The sequence below is a fragment of the Lotus japonicus genome, chromosome 4 (genome assembly GCF_012489685.1).
Source record: "Lotus japonicus ecotype B-129 chromosome 4, LjGifu_v1.2".
NCBI lineage: Eukaryota > Viridiplantae > Streptophyta > Magnoliopsida > Fabales > Fabaceae > Lotus > Lotus japonicus.
Genome location: NC_080044.1, coordinates 75,804,039 through 75,821,013, shown reverse-complemented (window position 1 = coordinate 75,821,013; position 16,975 = coordinate 75,804,039). Strand labels below are relative to the sequence as shown.

General features: G+C 39.1%; 1 protein-coding gene across 1 annotated transcript; it reads left to right on the top strand.

The window, feature by feature from the left end:
- The first annotated feature begins 11,268 nt into the window (after positions 1-11,268).
- On the top strand, positions 11,269-13,245 carry LOC130714105 (uncharacterized). The gene is made up of 3 exons (XM_057563991.1): positions 11,269-11,446; positions 11,684-11,743; positions 12,506-13,245. The coding sequence occupies exon 3, from the start codon at positions 12,506-12,508 to the stop codon at positions 13,064-13,066; it is 561 nt and encodes a 186-aa protein (XP_057419974.1). The 5' UTR covers positions 11,269-11,446; positions 11,684-11,743; the 3' UTR covers positions 13,067-13,245.
- The last annotated feature ends 3,730 nt before the right edge of the window (positions 13,246-16,975 follow it).

The window sequence follows — 16,975 nt, the reverse complement described above, 5'->3', positions numbered from 1 at the left end:
ATGTTAATGCTTCAATTTTTGGCATCTCAAATTTGAAAATGTCATACGTGATTCATGCTTCAAATTTTGGCATCTCAAGTTTGAGAATGCCATACGTAATGCTCCTAGTACCCCTTCAACGGAAAGGAATTGGGTGAAGCAATTTTGATCACCAAATTAATGGTTTCTGAGACCAAAAAAGATTTGGTTTTTGAAACCACAAAAAATGTCAATTAACCAGATTTGGCATATGTGGATGTGTGGTATCATTCTATTCAATTTCTACATGGTTGTCTAATTTCTATTCGACCAAGGTTTTGTGAGTTTGGTCTCATAATTTGGATGAGTACATGAATGATATATATTGCCAATTGATCTTTGAGAGGTTTGGATACGTTACTGTTTATTTTTGGCAATAGATCATTCACGTGGTCATGTTGAATCCATTCAAAGGCCTCAGCATGGATTGAATTTGGTTTTTAAATAAAACGGCTAAACTATCAAAGTAAGCCATCCAGTGTTAGTAAATTTTGGTGTTATTACTCAAAATGTTATTCCTCTCACTTCCTTCGAGAAACAACATTTTGGGGGGCCTCTGTTAATACCAAAATTTATATTTATATATATCATGTGCCACCTAGTCGAAATATGGTACTGGCCATGTCGAAATATGGTACTGGTCATGTTGTCGAGATTATATGTTAAGAGTTCAAATGGCTTATATTTCTGTTAAATATTGTGTTAAATGGCCAAGAACTTTACCTTACTTTTATATGATCCAAATGGCAACCAGAAACATCAATGTTTCAAGGCAATTACCATATCCAAAGACATGTGCCACGTACAGGGAAGTTAGATGGGAACTTCACCATTTCAAGCAAGTTGGCGGTTATCAAGTAATGGGGCGTGGCACTACTTTGAGTTGGAAGAATGGAAGCTGCTGGGAGTTATATATCATTTTGTAATCATGCCAAATAAATGGTTGTAGATTATGCAGTTATTTTCTAGTTCATTTGTAACCGTAGGATTAAAATGGTAGTTCCATTTTAAGCTCTATAAATACTAGTTTGTAACTAGGACAAAGGGTTGGATTCCTAAATGACTGCAAAGCTCTAAAAAAGCCTTCAAGCCCACGGTTATGGCAAACGGCTTCAACGAGTGTGCAGTAGACGGATTCCTTCCACCATTTACCATTCCAGTAATGAATTTGTTTTGTTCTTATTTGTTTTCTCTTTGATTACCTTTTGATTCCTTGCAATCTTTTTTATCTTCTTTTAAATTTCTACTTGTTTCTACATCTATTGCAATACTCACCGGAGTGTTGTTTCTTTCAAGTTGTCACCGGACAACTTCTTCACTTTTTTCACTCTTGAAAACACATATAAATTGCCTGTAAGCCGTCGGACTTGGAGAGCCCATGAAATAGGATCTGATCCTTGAAATAATTAATTTACATGTGATTTTGCAAAAAATCAGTGTAAACACAACTTCAATTTAATGCTCTGAAAAATTACCAAATGTTTTTTAAAGCCTTTCTTTAGCTCATGGTATCTACCGCCAAAAGCAGTAACTAATTTTCTCAATGCAGATATTCACAGTAAATGATCATAAAATGTGTCACATTCTCATAAGTAGGGTTCAAACTCAAGCCTCATAGTTAAGAAATTAGGTAAGCTAATCACCACACTACACACTTGTGGTTTTTTTAAAAGCCCTTATCTAAAGATGAGGAATAATATTAAAAACTAGTACATGAAAAAGTGAAGATAATTGACTTCATAAATTGGCACCAATTATTAAACATTTATCTTGAATAGCCATGCTACCATGTTTTATATCTAAGCTTATTTATTTGCAATTGCATTAGTAGATTTAGCCAAGACATGCTAGGTTGATAAAAAAGTAAAAACTATGCCCTTCCCTCAAGAAACATCTTCTCGAACAACCTCTTAGGCAATGTTGGATACCATTGGTGTAGACGGATGTTAGAACTCCTCCAAACAAAAAGTGAAGGAAGCATTCCTAATTGATTGAGATGAAAGTCTATTTACATTGCATTCAATTAGTATTCAAACACACTTAACAGCGGCCTTTTAGGTCCCAAAACAAGTAATAGATAGCAATCTTGGTGCTAGTCACTTATCATTTTCCCCAAACTGGAGCTAATACAATCGATAAATATCTATTGTTTTGCGTAAACTAATTCAATTGTCCCCTTCAATTCGAAATTATCTACTAATTGCCAGAAGCATACAGTTACTCAACCATTGCTTGGGGGCTTCCATCGAAAGAGGTGTTAAACCAGATGTGGACTATGGATACAAAGCCCACAACACTGCTGATGGTGTGTTCAACTTCTTTTGTGCCATGGGAGAAGTAGCATTCTCTTATGCGGGTCACAGTGTGGTTCTGGAAATCCAAGCAACAATGCCTACAACTCAATGATAGGGTTGAAGAAGAGGGAGAGAGAAAAAGAGAGAGAGCGAGAGAGAGAAAGATAGAGAGAAAGTTAGGCTCATCACACTAGAGCACCCCACTTGGCTCATTGCTTCGGCTAACATGTTTGTTCTTATCCATGTTATTGGTGGCTACCAGGTAATTAAGCTTTAATTCTCAATTTTTCACCAATATTACAATGCTTCTTTTACCATTGGGATCTTATCGTGTCACGTGATAATATATCGTGTGAAACTGTGTTTAACATAATATTGTCTTGTGAAGTATCCACAACCACGTGTGAGGATCTGGCTGGTACTATTAACGTTGGTCTAATTTAGCTTAACTGACATTTCTATTTGATTGTCACACGGTTGACAATGATAATTGGCATATGCATCTCATTCTTTGTTGGATTTATTGGAGGATTTGTCTTTGCCCCAACATCATACTTTGTGAGTAAAGACAAAGCATTTTTTCTTAAAAATTAACAAGCCAATGTGGAAAATTGATTATTCTTGTTTTATTAAATTACAGCTGACTTGTACTATATGGCTTAAAGTCAAGAAACCCAAGAGATTTGGCTTGTCATGGTTTGTCAACTGGATATGGGTATGTTAGTTGACATTGTAAAAGTTTAATAAATAATCTCTCTTATATCTACTAATGCATTGAAACTTCAACAAATTTATTGCATTGCAGACTTGCATTGTGGTTGGGTACTACTGATGACACTATCCCCAATTGGTGCATTGAGAAAGATCATTATTTCTGCAAAGAACTACAAGTTCTTTTCATGAGTTAGTTCTGCTAAGATAGTAGTAGAAATGTTCTGTAGAAGCAATTTAATCGCTAGTTTATGGTTAGATTATAATTCAGTTTTGTAGGAAATGTTAGAGCGTTTTGGACTCTTTTACAATATTTAAAGTAAATGAGATCTTTTCCTTTTTTATTTCCTAGATAAATAATTTGTTGCTAGAATTCTTTGAATTCCTTTGATAACATTTGTCCAATAAATCATGTAAATTAGATCAAATGTAATTTTTTGTGTGATTATAATCCGTGTGAATGATGTATCCAATTTTTTTTTATGTGAATGAAGCACATTTTGTGACCAACTTTTACTGTTTTGTTCTAGTACACGTACTAAGTGCAATAAATACTCTAATTTACACACAAAAAATAGCGCTATCACTATGCTACATAAATAACCCCTACATAACATAAAAGAACATGTATACTCACAATTTCACACTAATGAAATGGCTTACTTCGTTCCCTCTTTCTGTTTTTAACATTATTTTAAGGCCACATGATATTGTATTGGAAATCATATAATTAGGAAAGCATTTTTAATACAAAATGGCTAATTCACACCTCTCACCTTGAAATATTATAACTAATTGTGTCTTATGGCCTACAATTTATTCTCTGAAATGTCATAGAATATGTTGGTCACTTAACATTTATCTAGATGTAAACTCACGTGTTGCGCAGACATATATTAATATATTTTTAGAAAAATATATTTTTAAAAATATAAATGAAATGATAAGTGTAAGACCCGGTGATTTATTTATGTTTTGTATTATTGAAGAATAATATTAAGTACGATGTTTTATTCGGTAAGGAGAAATTACTGATAAATTGTTATTATATCGGCTGTATAGTAATTTATTACGTAATTAATTATTACGTAAGGCGCGAGTAGTCGATATGCATGCATGCACATGCATGAAATTCGAGTAGTGCATAGAATATGCATAAAAGGGAATTTTCGAGACTTATATCTATTATATTGGAGGAGGAGATTTACTTATTTATTTGTTAAGTAAATATAAAGTGTTTTGGAGTTTTTATTTAAATAATTTTTTTTAATTGGATTTAATGTTATTTTGGAAATAAGAAAAGAAAAAAAAAAAAAAGAATTGAAGATATATTTTCTTCTAGGGAGTGGCCGAAACTTTGTTAGGATAATGGTTTGGTTTTTCAAATTTGAAAATTATTTCCATGTGTTAGTGTTTTTATAATAAAAAAAAACAAATATCCTAACAAACTAGAAGGGGGGGACGGCCAAGGTTGTTAGAGGGAATCTAGGGGAGTTTGTTACTTGCTTAGTGGAAAAGTAATTAATTTGAATAAAAATTAATTAAAATTATATTTTTGCCCTTGGGCTTGGGCTAAAATTAAGGGTTTTATCGTATTTTTACCTCCACATCCTCCACTATAAATAGGAGTCTCTAGTGAAGGGAAAATCACAACTCAGAGCTCTCCAAATTTTTGTGAGTCTCTATCTCTCCCTCTCCAGAGTTCTTCTTGACCTCTATAGGAAATAATTCCTATAGTAACTAAGCTCTGCTTCCTTCGGGAAGTAGTGAACTCAAGTATTTTTTCTTCTTGTTTACAAGAAGAAGATGAAATATTGTTTGGTTTTAGGGGATGGGGTTCGAATATTTGAAGGGGGGAAATGATGCTCCTTTTTCCTTCAAATTCTAACCTTAGTTTGTTGGTCCGTGCAGGTTCGCGCACGGAAAGGTTAGATCGAACGTACTCGATCTCGCGTGGAAAGCGTAGCCAAGGTGAGGGCACTTCCGTCTAGAGAAGTCTTACTGCTTTCCTGCATGTGAAGTTGTATGCGAGTGTGGTTGATAACATGCTTAGTATTAGTATTCAATATTATGCTAAGTCATGATATGATGTATGATTTATTACTAAGTTAATATGATAAATTCTTAGTATGCTATAGAACTAGTTAGTTGATGTATGCTAGTTCAAGTATGCCTTATTTGCTAAGTGAAATTATGCATGATGTTATTTAATTTCAATAACATGAGATAAAATGCCTGTCTATTTACTTGAAGTAGTAACATGAGACTAGGATTTTATGATGTTTACTCGCATGCAAGTAAATTATGATTAGTGGAACATAGGTCTGGTTAGGACTATGAACCATGAGAACAGTGGTTCCGTTAGAGACAAAACGGATAACTTGCACGCGAGGGTGAATGCGGTTTGAACCGTGATGTTATGACTTGTGGGTGTCTGACCCATGGTGTGCTGTGGTCGTTCCAAGGAACGCCATGATGTTGTGAGCTTTGCTCATGGTGTTGTTCGTCTGCTGGACGAATGGTGTTGGATCCAAGGTGAAAGGTGGTTGTGTGAAAAGTGAGGACGCATAGACTAACTGAAACTTAGGCTATGTGATTAACCTTTTAGTTATGTTCTGTTGATTAATGATGATATTATATTGTCTATAACATGCTAGAGACTAGAGATATTTGAGAGTCAGAAGTTGACCCTCTCTATTTGCTATTTGTTGTTTGGGCGCTTAACGCCAACAGATGGTGATTCGGAAGGAGCTAGTGGATCAGGACTGGGAGATTTATCTCCATAGTTTTGATGAGGACACGGCCTGGGGTGTCGACTACCGCCAGGAGAAGAACGTGTGCGTCGGCGGCGCGACCATCTTCAAAAGAGACCAAGCTGGGCAGATTGTTGAGACTCAGCCTATCAGAGGGAAGATTCGGTTTCCTCACGCACCCTTCCGTTTTGGACTCCCCTTAGGGATGGATTTTCTCAGCGGTTCGGAGTCGGACCCTAGTGAGGGGCCAGGCTACGAGTCAGGCGAGGGGAGCGAGCCTTCAGTGACTTCCGAGTACCGGAATCCGACAGAGGGACTTTTGGTGCCGAAGGAGGAGCCGGTGAGCCCCATTGCACCACCCGAGCAAGAGCTGAATCAGGGACTCATGGATCCCGTACCATTAGGGTTTGGGTGGAGCTTGGAGGCATTGAGGCAGTGGAACCTGGACATGAAAGTTGAGCTTCCGAAGCCAGGAGAGGAGACGCCGGAGCCTTCCAACATGTGGGCCAGAGAAGATGCAGACTGCAACGAGTGGCCTTGATTGGGTTGAGAGCGCTGTTTTATTTTTGGAGCTTTTATTTTACTTTGAAGTACTTGTAGTTGATTTTCAAATGTAAACAATTTTGTCAGATTACTAGGGTGGTTTTGTTTACACACATGGGTGTGGCCACCGTACATTATTTCAGTTATTGGATTTATATCAATCGTTCGTTTTCCTTATTCGCACGTTTGTTTATTTGATTTATATTTAACGCTGAGAACTTTCGTAATAATTGGATCTTTGTCATTTAATGAAGATTAATAAATGGACGGCGAAAATTCTTTGTGAAAATCATGATTTTTGGTTTTTCGTGACGTCCGAGAAATCGGGGCGTTACACTGTGGTATCAGAGCTCCGGTTGAGAAACCAGAGCACTAAGGGTTTTGGGCTTACGAGTTTCCGAACTCGTGGTGTTTTGTTTGATAAATGTGTTTTCAAAACTTCGCGGTGAGATTGGGTAGACTTGTTTGCTAAGATGTTTGAAGTGTGATCTTATTTGGAGTGGAGTATCAATGCCATGATGCTTTGGCTGAAAGTTTTTACTGTTAGATGATCTCTCTGACTGAGGAACTGACGTTTGGTTGTGGTTTTATCAACAAGCAGGTTTGACATCATGCCTCCTAGACAGGACCCAACTAACGCTCAGCTCGCTCAGGCCATGGCTCAATTGGCCCAAGTGGTGGCTCAGCAGGCCAATGCTAGTGTTACGATGGCCGCTGCCCAAGCTCAGAGAGAGGCTGAAGAACATGCCAGAAGGGCGCAGAGGTTGGAACGGGAGCTGAACCAGGATCAGGTCAGGATGAGAACTGATTTCAATCGGCAGAACCCGCCAAAGTTTGAAGGGGAAGTTGAACCCGAGAAAGCGGATCTTTGGATCCAAGAGCTGGAAAAGATTTTTGAAGCTTTGCACACAACTGATGGAGAGAAGGTGAATCTCGCTACCTTCATGCTGAAAGGGGATGCAGAGTACTGGTGGAGGAGCACCAGGCTGTTGATGACGACTAACCAGGTGGCTATTACCTGGGATTCATTCAAAACAGCTTTTCTGAACAAGTACTTTCCAGAGACTGCAAGAGATGATATGGAGAACCGTTTCCTCAGACTGAAACAAGGAAGCATGACTGTTGGGGAATATGCAGCCAAGCTGGAGAGTCTGTCGAAGTACTTTCGCTTCTTCCGAGAACAAGTTGATGAAGGGTATCTCTGCAACCGTTTCATGATTGGTTTGAGGGATGAAATTGAGGAGTCCGTCAGACCTTTGGGAGTCAGAGTCTTTCAACAACTGGTTGAGAAGTCTCGCGAGGTTGAGGTCATGAAGAATCGTCGAGGGAACCGACAGGAAAGTGGAGGGCCAATCAGGTCTGGTCAGAAACAAGCTGGGAAGACTGAAAAGGGTAGGGCTGGTCAGAAGAAGCCTTATCAGAATGCAACTGGTAGGACATCATCTACCAAAGTCGGAGCAAAAACTCCGAGAGAAGATGTTACTTGTTTCAAGTGTAATGAGAAAGGGCACTATGCCAATGAATGTGGGAAAGAGATTACTTGCTGGAAGTGCCAGAAGACGGGGCACATCTCGACAAACTGTCCTGATGCGCCAAAAGCTGAACCTGTGTTGAATACGGCAAGGGGGAGACGTCCAGTTGCTAAGGGATGTGTCTTTGCTGTTACTGGCAAGCAAGCTGAGGGTGTTGAAGATCTTATTCAGGGTACGTGTACTATTGCTGGTATCTCCTTGATGGTTTTGTTTGATTCGGGTGCTACGCACTCGTTTATATCTGATGAGTGTGCGAAGAAAATAGGGTTGCTAACCTCAGAGTTACTTTTCGATATGGTGGTGACAACCCCTGCTGCCGATCGCTTAGTTACTCGCACGACATGCTTGAAATGTCCGTTGGTTTACGAGGATCGGAAGTTCCTTGCAAACCTTATATGTTTAGGGCTTAAAGAGCTCGATGTGATTCTGGGGATGGACTGGTTGGCGCAATATCATGTTCTTTTGGATTGTGCTAACAAGGCCGTGGTATTTCCGGATTCAGGCGTTACGGATTATTTGAATTCGTACCATTTGAAGAAGGGTTCACCGGCGTTCGTGAACTCTATCGTGGCGGAAGAAGGAACTCTATGCTAATGGAGGAAAGTGTGAGTTCTGGATGGAGGAAGTGAAGTTCCTTGGTCATGTCATATCTAGCAAAGGTGTGGCAGTGGACCCCAGCAAAATTGAATCAGTTTTGGCATGGGAACAACCGAAGACAGCAAGTGATATCAGAAGTTTTGTTGGGCTTGCTGGCTACTATCGGCGTTTCGTGAAGGATTACGCCAAGTTGACTGCACCGTTGACTCATTTGACAAAGAAGGATCAACCGTTTGCGTGGACGGAGAAGTGTGAGGCTAGCTTCCAAGAAATGAAGAAGCGGTTGACCACCGCACCTGTACTAGCTTTGCCAAAGGAGGGAGAACCATACGACGTGTACTGTGATGCGTCGCATAATGGTTTGGGTTGTGTGATGATGCAAGAGAAGAGGGTGATTGCTTATGCTTCGCGACAGTTGAAAGTCCATGAGAAGAATTACCCTACGCATGATTTGGAGTTGGCTGCTATAGTGTATGCTCTCAAGATCTGGAGACATTACTTGTATGGCAGTACGTTCACGATCTATAGTGATCACAAGAGTTTGAAGTACTTGTTTGATCAGAAGGATCTGAACATGAGGCAGAGACGGTGGATGGAGTTTCTGCAAGACTATGAGTTCTCATTACAGTATCATCCGGGGAAGACCAATGTTGTAGCTGATGCTCTGAGTCGAAAGGCTATACATGTATCCTCGTTGATGGTCAAGGAGTTAGAATTGTTGGAGGCTTTCCGTGATCTGAGTTTGAATGTTGAACTCGCACCGGGGAAGCTGAGCTTTGGAATGGTGACGGTGTCTAGTGGACTCTTGGATGAGATAAAGTCGAAACAAGAGACCGATGAAGGGTTGATTGAATGGCGCATGCTTGTGGCACAAGGAAAAGCGTCTGAGTTCGCTATTGGGAACGACAATATTCTGCGTTGTAAGGGACGAGTTTGTGTACCCAATGATGCAGTAATGAGGAAGCTGATCTTGGATGAAGGTCACAAAAGCAGATTGAGTATTCATCCGGGGATGAATAAGATGTATCAGGACTTGAAACTTCATTTCTGGTGGCCTGGGATGAAGAAACAAGTAGCTGAGTATGTGTCGACATGTTTGACGTGTCAGAAGGCGAAGGTGGAACATCAGAAACCAGCAGGAAAGCTGCAGTCATTGGATGTCCCGGAGTGGAAATGGGATAGCATTTCCATGGACTTCGTGACGGCGTTGCCGCTTACACGAAGGAAGTTCGATGCAATTTGGGTTGTAGTTGATCGATTGACGAAGACTGCTCACTTCATGCCAATCAATATGAACTACAAGGTAGAGAGGTTGGCGGAGATATACATTGCTGAGATTGTACGCTTGCACGGTGTGCCATCTAGCATTGTGTCGGACAGAGACCCGAGGTTTACCTCGCGTTTCTGGGAAGCTTTGCAGCGGGCTTTGGGAACCAGGTTGAAATTGAGTTCCGCTTATCATCCACAGACGGATGGGCAAACCGAGAGGACCATCCAATCCTTGGAGGATTTGCTAAGATCTTGTGTGCTGGATCACAAAGGCAGCTGGGATGAGATGTTGCCATTGATCGAGTTCACTTACAACAACAGCTTTCATGCAAGCATAGGGATGGCCCCTTATGAAGCGTTGTATGGTCGGAGGTGCCGTACACCCTTGTGCTGGCATCAAGATGGGGAGAACTTGATTGTTGGACCTGAATTAGTTCAGAAAACCACAGAAGAGGTGAAGCGAATCCAAGAGAAGATGAGGGTTTCGCAGAGTCGTCAGAAAAGTTATGCTGACAATCGCAGGAAGGAGTTGGAGTTTCAAGCTGGAGATCATGTCTTCTTGCGGGTTACCCCGATGACAGGTGTCGGAAGGGCGATCAAGTCAAAGAAGCTTACTCCAAAGTTTATCGGACCGTACCAGATTACGGAGCGTGTTGTACCCGTGGCGTATAGGATTGCCTTACCGCCGTTCCTATCCAACATACATGATGTGCTGCATGTGTCGCAACTTCGGAGGTATATGGCTGATGATTCTCATGTGATTGAACCGGATGATATTCAGCTGAAGGATGATCTAACGATGGAGATGCCGCCCATCAAGATCGTCGACAAAAGCACCAAACGCTTGAGGAACAAGGAAGTATCCTTAGTGAAGGTTGTATGGAATCAAGCTACGGGCGATGCGACTTGGGAATTAGAGGATAAAATGCGGGAATCACATCCCGAGTTGTTTGTAGACCCTTAAGTTTCGAGGTCGAAACTATTTTAAGGGGGGGAGTATTGTAAGACCCGGTGATTTATTTATGTTTTGTATTATTGAAGAATAATATTAAGTACGATGTTTTATTCGGTAAGGAGAAATTACTGATAAATTGTTACTATATCGGCTGTATAGTAATTTATTACGTAATTAATTATTACGTAAGGCGCGAGTAGTCGATATGCATGCATGCACATGCATGAAATTCGAGTAGTGCATAGAATATGCATAAAAGGGAATTTTCGAGACTTATATCTATTATATTGGAGGAGGAGATTTACTTATTTATTTGTTAAGTAAATATAAAGTGTTTTGGAGTTTTTATTTAAATAATTTTTTTTAATTGGATTTAATGTTATTTTGGAAATAAGAAAAGAAAAAAAAAAAAAAGAATTGAAGATATATTTTCTTCTAGGGAGTGGCCGAAACTTTGTTAGGATAATGGTTTGGTTTTTCAAATTTGAAAATTATTTCCATGTGTTTAGTGTTTTAATAATAAAAAAAAAAACAAATATCCTAACAAACTAGAAGGGGGGGACGGCCAAGGTTGTTAGAGGGAATCTAGGGGAGTTTGTTACTTGCTTAGTGGAAAAGTAATTAATTTGAATAAAAATTAATTAAAATTATATTTTTGCCCTTGGGCTTGGGCTAAAATTAAGGGTTTTATCGTATTTTTACCTCCACATCCTCCACTATAAATAGGAGTCTCTAGTGAAGGGAAAATCACAACTCAGAGCTCTCCAAATTTTTGTGAGTCTCTATCTCTCCCTCTCCAGAGTTCTTCTTGACCTCTATAGGAAATAATTCCTATAGTAACTAAGCTCTGCTTCCTTCGGGAAGTAGTGAACTCAAGTATTTTTTCTTCTTGTTTACAAGAAGAAGATGAAATATTGTTTGGTTTTAGGGGATGGGGTTCGAATATTTGAAGGGGGGAAATGATGCTCCTTTTTCCTTCAAATTCTAACCCTAGTTTGTTGGTCCGTGCAGGTTCGCGCACGGAAAGGTTAGATCGAACGTACTCGATCTCGCGTGGAAAGCGTAGCCAAGGTGAGGGCACTTCCGTCTAGAGAAGTCTTACTGTTTTCCTGCATGTGAAGTTGTATGCGAGTGTGGTTGATAACATGCTTAGTATTAGTATTCAATATTATGCTAAGTCATGATATGATGTATGATTTATTACTAAGTTAATATGATAAATTCTTAGTATGCTATAGAACTAGTTAGTTGATGTATGCTAGTTCAAGTATGCCTTATTTGCTAAGTGAAATTATGCATGATGTTATTTAATTTCAATAACATGAGATAAAATGCCTGTCTATTTACTTGAAGTAGTAACATGAGACTAGGATTTTATGATGTTTACTCGCATGCAAGTAAATTATGATTAGTGGAACATAGGTCTGGTTAGGACTATGAACCATGAGAACAGTGGTTCCGTTAGAGACAAAACGGATAACTTGCACGCGAGGGTGAATGCGGTTTGAACCGTGATGTTATGACTTGTGGGTGTCTGACCCATGATGTGCTGTGGTCGTTCCAAGGAACGCCATGATGTTGTGAGCTTTGCTCATGGTGTTGTTCGTCTGCTGGACGAATGGTGTTGGATCCAAGGTGAAAGGTGGTTGTGTGAAAAGTGAGGACGCATAGACTAACTGAAACTTAGGCTATGTGATTAGCCTTTTAGTTATGTTCTGTTGATTAATGATGATATTATATTGTCTATAACATGCTAGAGACTAGAGATATTTGAGAGTCAGAAGTTGACCCTCTCTATTTGCTATTTGTTGTTTGGGCGCTTAACGCCAACAGATGGTGATCCGGAAGGAGCTAGTGGATCAGGACTGGGAGATTTATCTCCATAGTTTTGATGAGGACACGGCCTGGGGTGTCGACTACCGCCAGGAGAAGAACGTGTGCGTCGGCGGCGCGACCATCTTCAAAAGAGACCAAGCTGGGCAGATTGTTGAGACTCAGCCTATCAGAGGGAAGATTCGGTTTCCTCACGCACCCTTCCGTTTTGGACTCCCCTTAGGGATGGATTTTCTCAGCGGTTCGGAGTCGGACCCTAGTGAGGGGCCAGGCTACGAGTCAGGCGAGGGGAGCGAGCCTTCAGTGACTTCCGAGTACCGGAATCCGACAGAGGGACTTTTGGTGCCGAAGGAGGAGCCGGTGAGCCCCATTGCACCACCCGAGCAAGAGCTGAATCAGGGACTCATGGATCCCGTACCATTAGGGTTTGGGTGGAGCTTGGAGGCATTGAGGCAGTGGAACCTGGACATGAAAGTTGAGCTTCCGAAGCCAGGAGAGGAGACGCCGGAGCCTTCCAACATGTGGGCCAGAGAAGATGCAGACTGCAACGAGTGGCCTTGATTGGGTTGAGAGCGCTGTTTTATTTTTGGAGCTTTTATTTTACTTTGAAGTACTTGTAGTTGATTTTCAAATGTAAACAATTTTGTCAGATTACTAGGGTGGTTTTGTTTACACACATGGGTGTGGCCACCGTACATTATTTCAGTTATTGGATTTATATCAATCGTTCGTTTTCCTTACTCGCACGTTTGTTTATTTGATTTATATTTAACGCTGAGAACTTTCGTAATAATTGGATCTTTGTCATTTAATGAAGATTAATAAATGGACGGCGAAAATTCTTTGTGAAAATCATGATTTTTGGTTTTTCGTGACGTCCGAGAAATCGGGGCGTTACAATAAGAATTACAAAATAGTAAATTAACATATTAGTCGTGTCAATACTTATAGTATTCGGTAATAATTAAAAACTTATTTAGAAATATAATTAACAATAGTTCACGCAACTAATTTAACTACTCATACTAAATAAATGTAAAACATTTTAAAGAAACTTAGTTAATTAAAAATAATTTTAATAATTAAAAAATTATTTGTTGTACTAAATATATCAATAAGAACTATATACATGTCATAAAATTTGTGAGTGTTCGTATATTATATAGACACACACACATATATATATATATTAAACATGTAATATATGTTGGTTTAATATATAAACATGCATTATAAGTGTTATATATATGTTTTCTGAATGAAAAAACATAATCTCTATGAGATAATCTAGAAGTGTCTAGATATATTTTGATTTATATTTATAAGGCTTAATATATGTTGGAGGTCCCTCTAAAAGAGGGATCCTTTGGTTAAAGCCCCTACAAAAAAATTTGGGTGGAATAAACCCCTAATATGAAAATAATATATAGTGATAAGTCCCTGCCGTGAGGTTCCGTTATATTTCTGATGATTCTGCAAACGATTATATTTTGTGAAAATTATTCAATTAAAGAGGGTGTCACGTAAGTAAATGAGAGTTGAAAAAAATAAAAAAATAAAAACCCAAAGTAAAAAATCCAAGTACGTTTGAGGATTTTACTTGGATTTTTGCTTTGGGTTTTTACTTATTTTATTTTTTAACTCTAATTTACTTACGTGACATCCTCTTTAATTGAATCTACTAACTTAAAATGCAAGGTTCAATTGCACTGTTCATGCGCACAATTTTTTTTTTGTCCTCACTTCCGTTGTTGTTGGGCCTATTTCATTGTTGGGCTATATTGGATACCAGCAGTCTGCTCACCTAGGGTTAGGACACTCGAAATCTATCACCTTTATCCCGCGAAATCCGGCTGCCGTCGCCCTCAATGCCCAGCCTCGCTGAACCCTACGAAGCTCATCCCTTCACCCTTGTACGTTGGCCAGCTGTTAGTGTGTTCATTCTTCGATCTTTGAACCCTACGAAGCTCATCTATTATCGATCCTCACCCAGCGTTACCCCTGAACGATGATACTGTCGACCTACATCGAGCCTTCTAAACAGCTGTGGAGTATGCTTTACAGGTTGTTTGCCTATTACCTACCTTATCATCTAATCTAATCTAATTGATTTACAACTTGTGTGATTTGTTGTTTGATTTGATTCAAAGCATTTTCAATTCTCCATTCATTTCTATAAATTTAACAATCGTGTGCTTTGATGTTCATACGTTTCTGCTACAAAGTTCCATCCCGTTTGCTTCTTTTCTACAGTTTGACATGATTCCTTTTTCTGAATCTTCACAGGTTATGGATCAAGCTATGGCGTGGACCAGACACTGCAATTTCATGGCTGATAAATGAACAGTTTTGGTTTATTGGAGAGACCAATGCCCATTTAGCTATTGTCCCCCAAGTCCTATTGAAAGTCATTGCAAGCATTCAGATCTCCTTGGTGATGATGTAAAGCTGTTAATTCAGTATCCTAAATTAGTCCCAAATTATGTCCAAATCAAATTTCACTTTATAGTTGGTTTTCATTCCCATTGTCATGTATTCTCTAAGAAAATCTTTAGGTTCATCTGAGAGCCAGCCACAAGGAATGAATTTTGGTATATATGTTCCCTCGGTTTAGAGATTCATCTGAGAGCCAGCCACAAGGAAATCAATTTCTATTAATGCTATGGTTCAATGTCTAACATCAAGTACAGAATCATTCCACGAGATACTTGACATATTTCTTTTCTTTCTATATAGTCCCTCAACACTAATGTCTATAGCATATCAACTTGCATTTACATATGATGTATATATAAATTGTCTTACTATTATGGTATTTTGTTGCTTGATCTTACATCACAAATTGTCTTTCTTTTTACAATATAACTATATTTGTCTCTCAACTTTTTGAAATTGTAGGGAGTAAAACTACTTTTCAAATTGAACTTGCATAGCTCAGAGTGGAAGAGATGGATCATGGTATTGCATATGAATCAAGTGTTGCACTCAAGGCACAGATTCAGATGAAATAACTGTAGATAACTGTAGAGGATTGGAAGAATTGCTGAAGGTGATATGCTTGGTGACTGATTCAGATGTACCTATTATGAAAATGAAGAGGTTGTTGCCACATCAGAAGTATGTGGAAGATTTAACTATTGAACTAATTATGTCATGTAGAGAGTTCAAGATTCTATCAATTGGGAGAAGATTCCAAAGAGTAGACACCCTCTACTTCTCTGCTTGGTGAAAGGTAACATTAACTTGCCACCACTTTCAAGTGTAGTTGTTGAAGGTATGAAAAACGGTAGAAAGGGGGGGGTTTGAATAACGTTTTCAATGTAAAACTTCCACCTTAAAGATTTTGACAAATCTTTCGAGAACTTAAGTGCTAAAGATAAGAGATAGAAAAGCACACAAGGATTTTATCCTGGTTCACTTGATAAATCACTCAAGCTACTCCAGTCCACCCGTTAAGGTGATTTCTTCCTTCTTAGAATGAAGACAATCCACTAATCAGGTAAGAGTTACAACTGCACTTGAAACCTACAAGTGACTAACAATTACACTGACTTAGCTCACACTAAGATTCACTCTCTTAGTCTTCTCTAGGATCCGATCAACCTTGATCTCCTAAAGGAACTAAACAAACTGTTTATCAAAGAATTGTTTACAAGAGATTTGCTTCTAAAAAGCTAATAGTAAACTCAATGAATTTCATATGAAAGAAAACTTAGAAGATTTTAAATATGTCTTGCGCGTATGTATTGCTTCTAGCCGTTTCTTTCAGTCTTCAGCCTCTTTATATACTCCAAGGATTAGGGTTGAGCGATGCATGGGAAATGCTACCGTTGGAGGGCAGTTCTGGAAAATCCAGCTTCTGCTGTGGCTGAGAACGTTAGGTAGGTCGTCAGGAAGGTACAGTAGCTTTTGTACTTGGATAGCGACGCGACCTTTAAACCTAGGAGACTTCTGATCAGGGGAATGCTTCATATTGGAACTTGTGAAGCCGATTGATCAGAGTCAGAGGGAAAGCACAGATCCTCTGACCATTGTATCTTCTGATTCTGAACTCAGAGGGAAGAACATGGCCTTCAGAGTTTCTTGCTTCTGGACTTCAGAGTTTCCACTATTCAGCTTCTGGATCTTCAGAGTCTTCTACACCATCAGAACATCTGAACCTTCAGTGTTTCTTGGTTATCAGAACTTCTGGATCTTCAGAGCTTCTAGCGACTGAGTCCACATCAGAGTTTGTATAACTTCAGAACTTCTGAAGCTTTTCCACTGTTCATACTGAACATGGTGAATGCGAAAGCGTTGCTTGGGTCACTCTTTATACACAGTGCTTCTGATTTGTGTGAGATTGAGTTGAGGTCAGAGCCTGTAAATATCACACTCAGAAAAACACGTTAGAGTACCACAATTGTTCATATCAAAAGGTTAACTTGTAATCATCAAAACATAGAGTTGTACTACTAGATCAAAACTTGA

What these genes read in the sequence shown, in the direction of transcription:
- LOC130714105 (XM_057563991.1), top strand. Translation starts at nt 12,506, where the DNA reads ATGGTGATCCGGAAGGAGCTAGTGGATCAGGACTGGGAGATTTATCTC.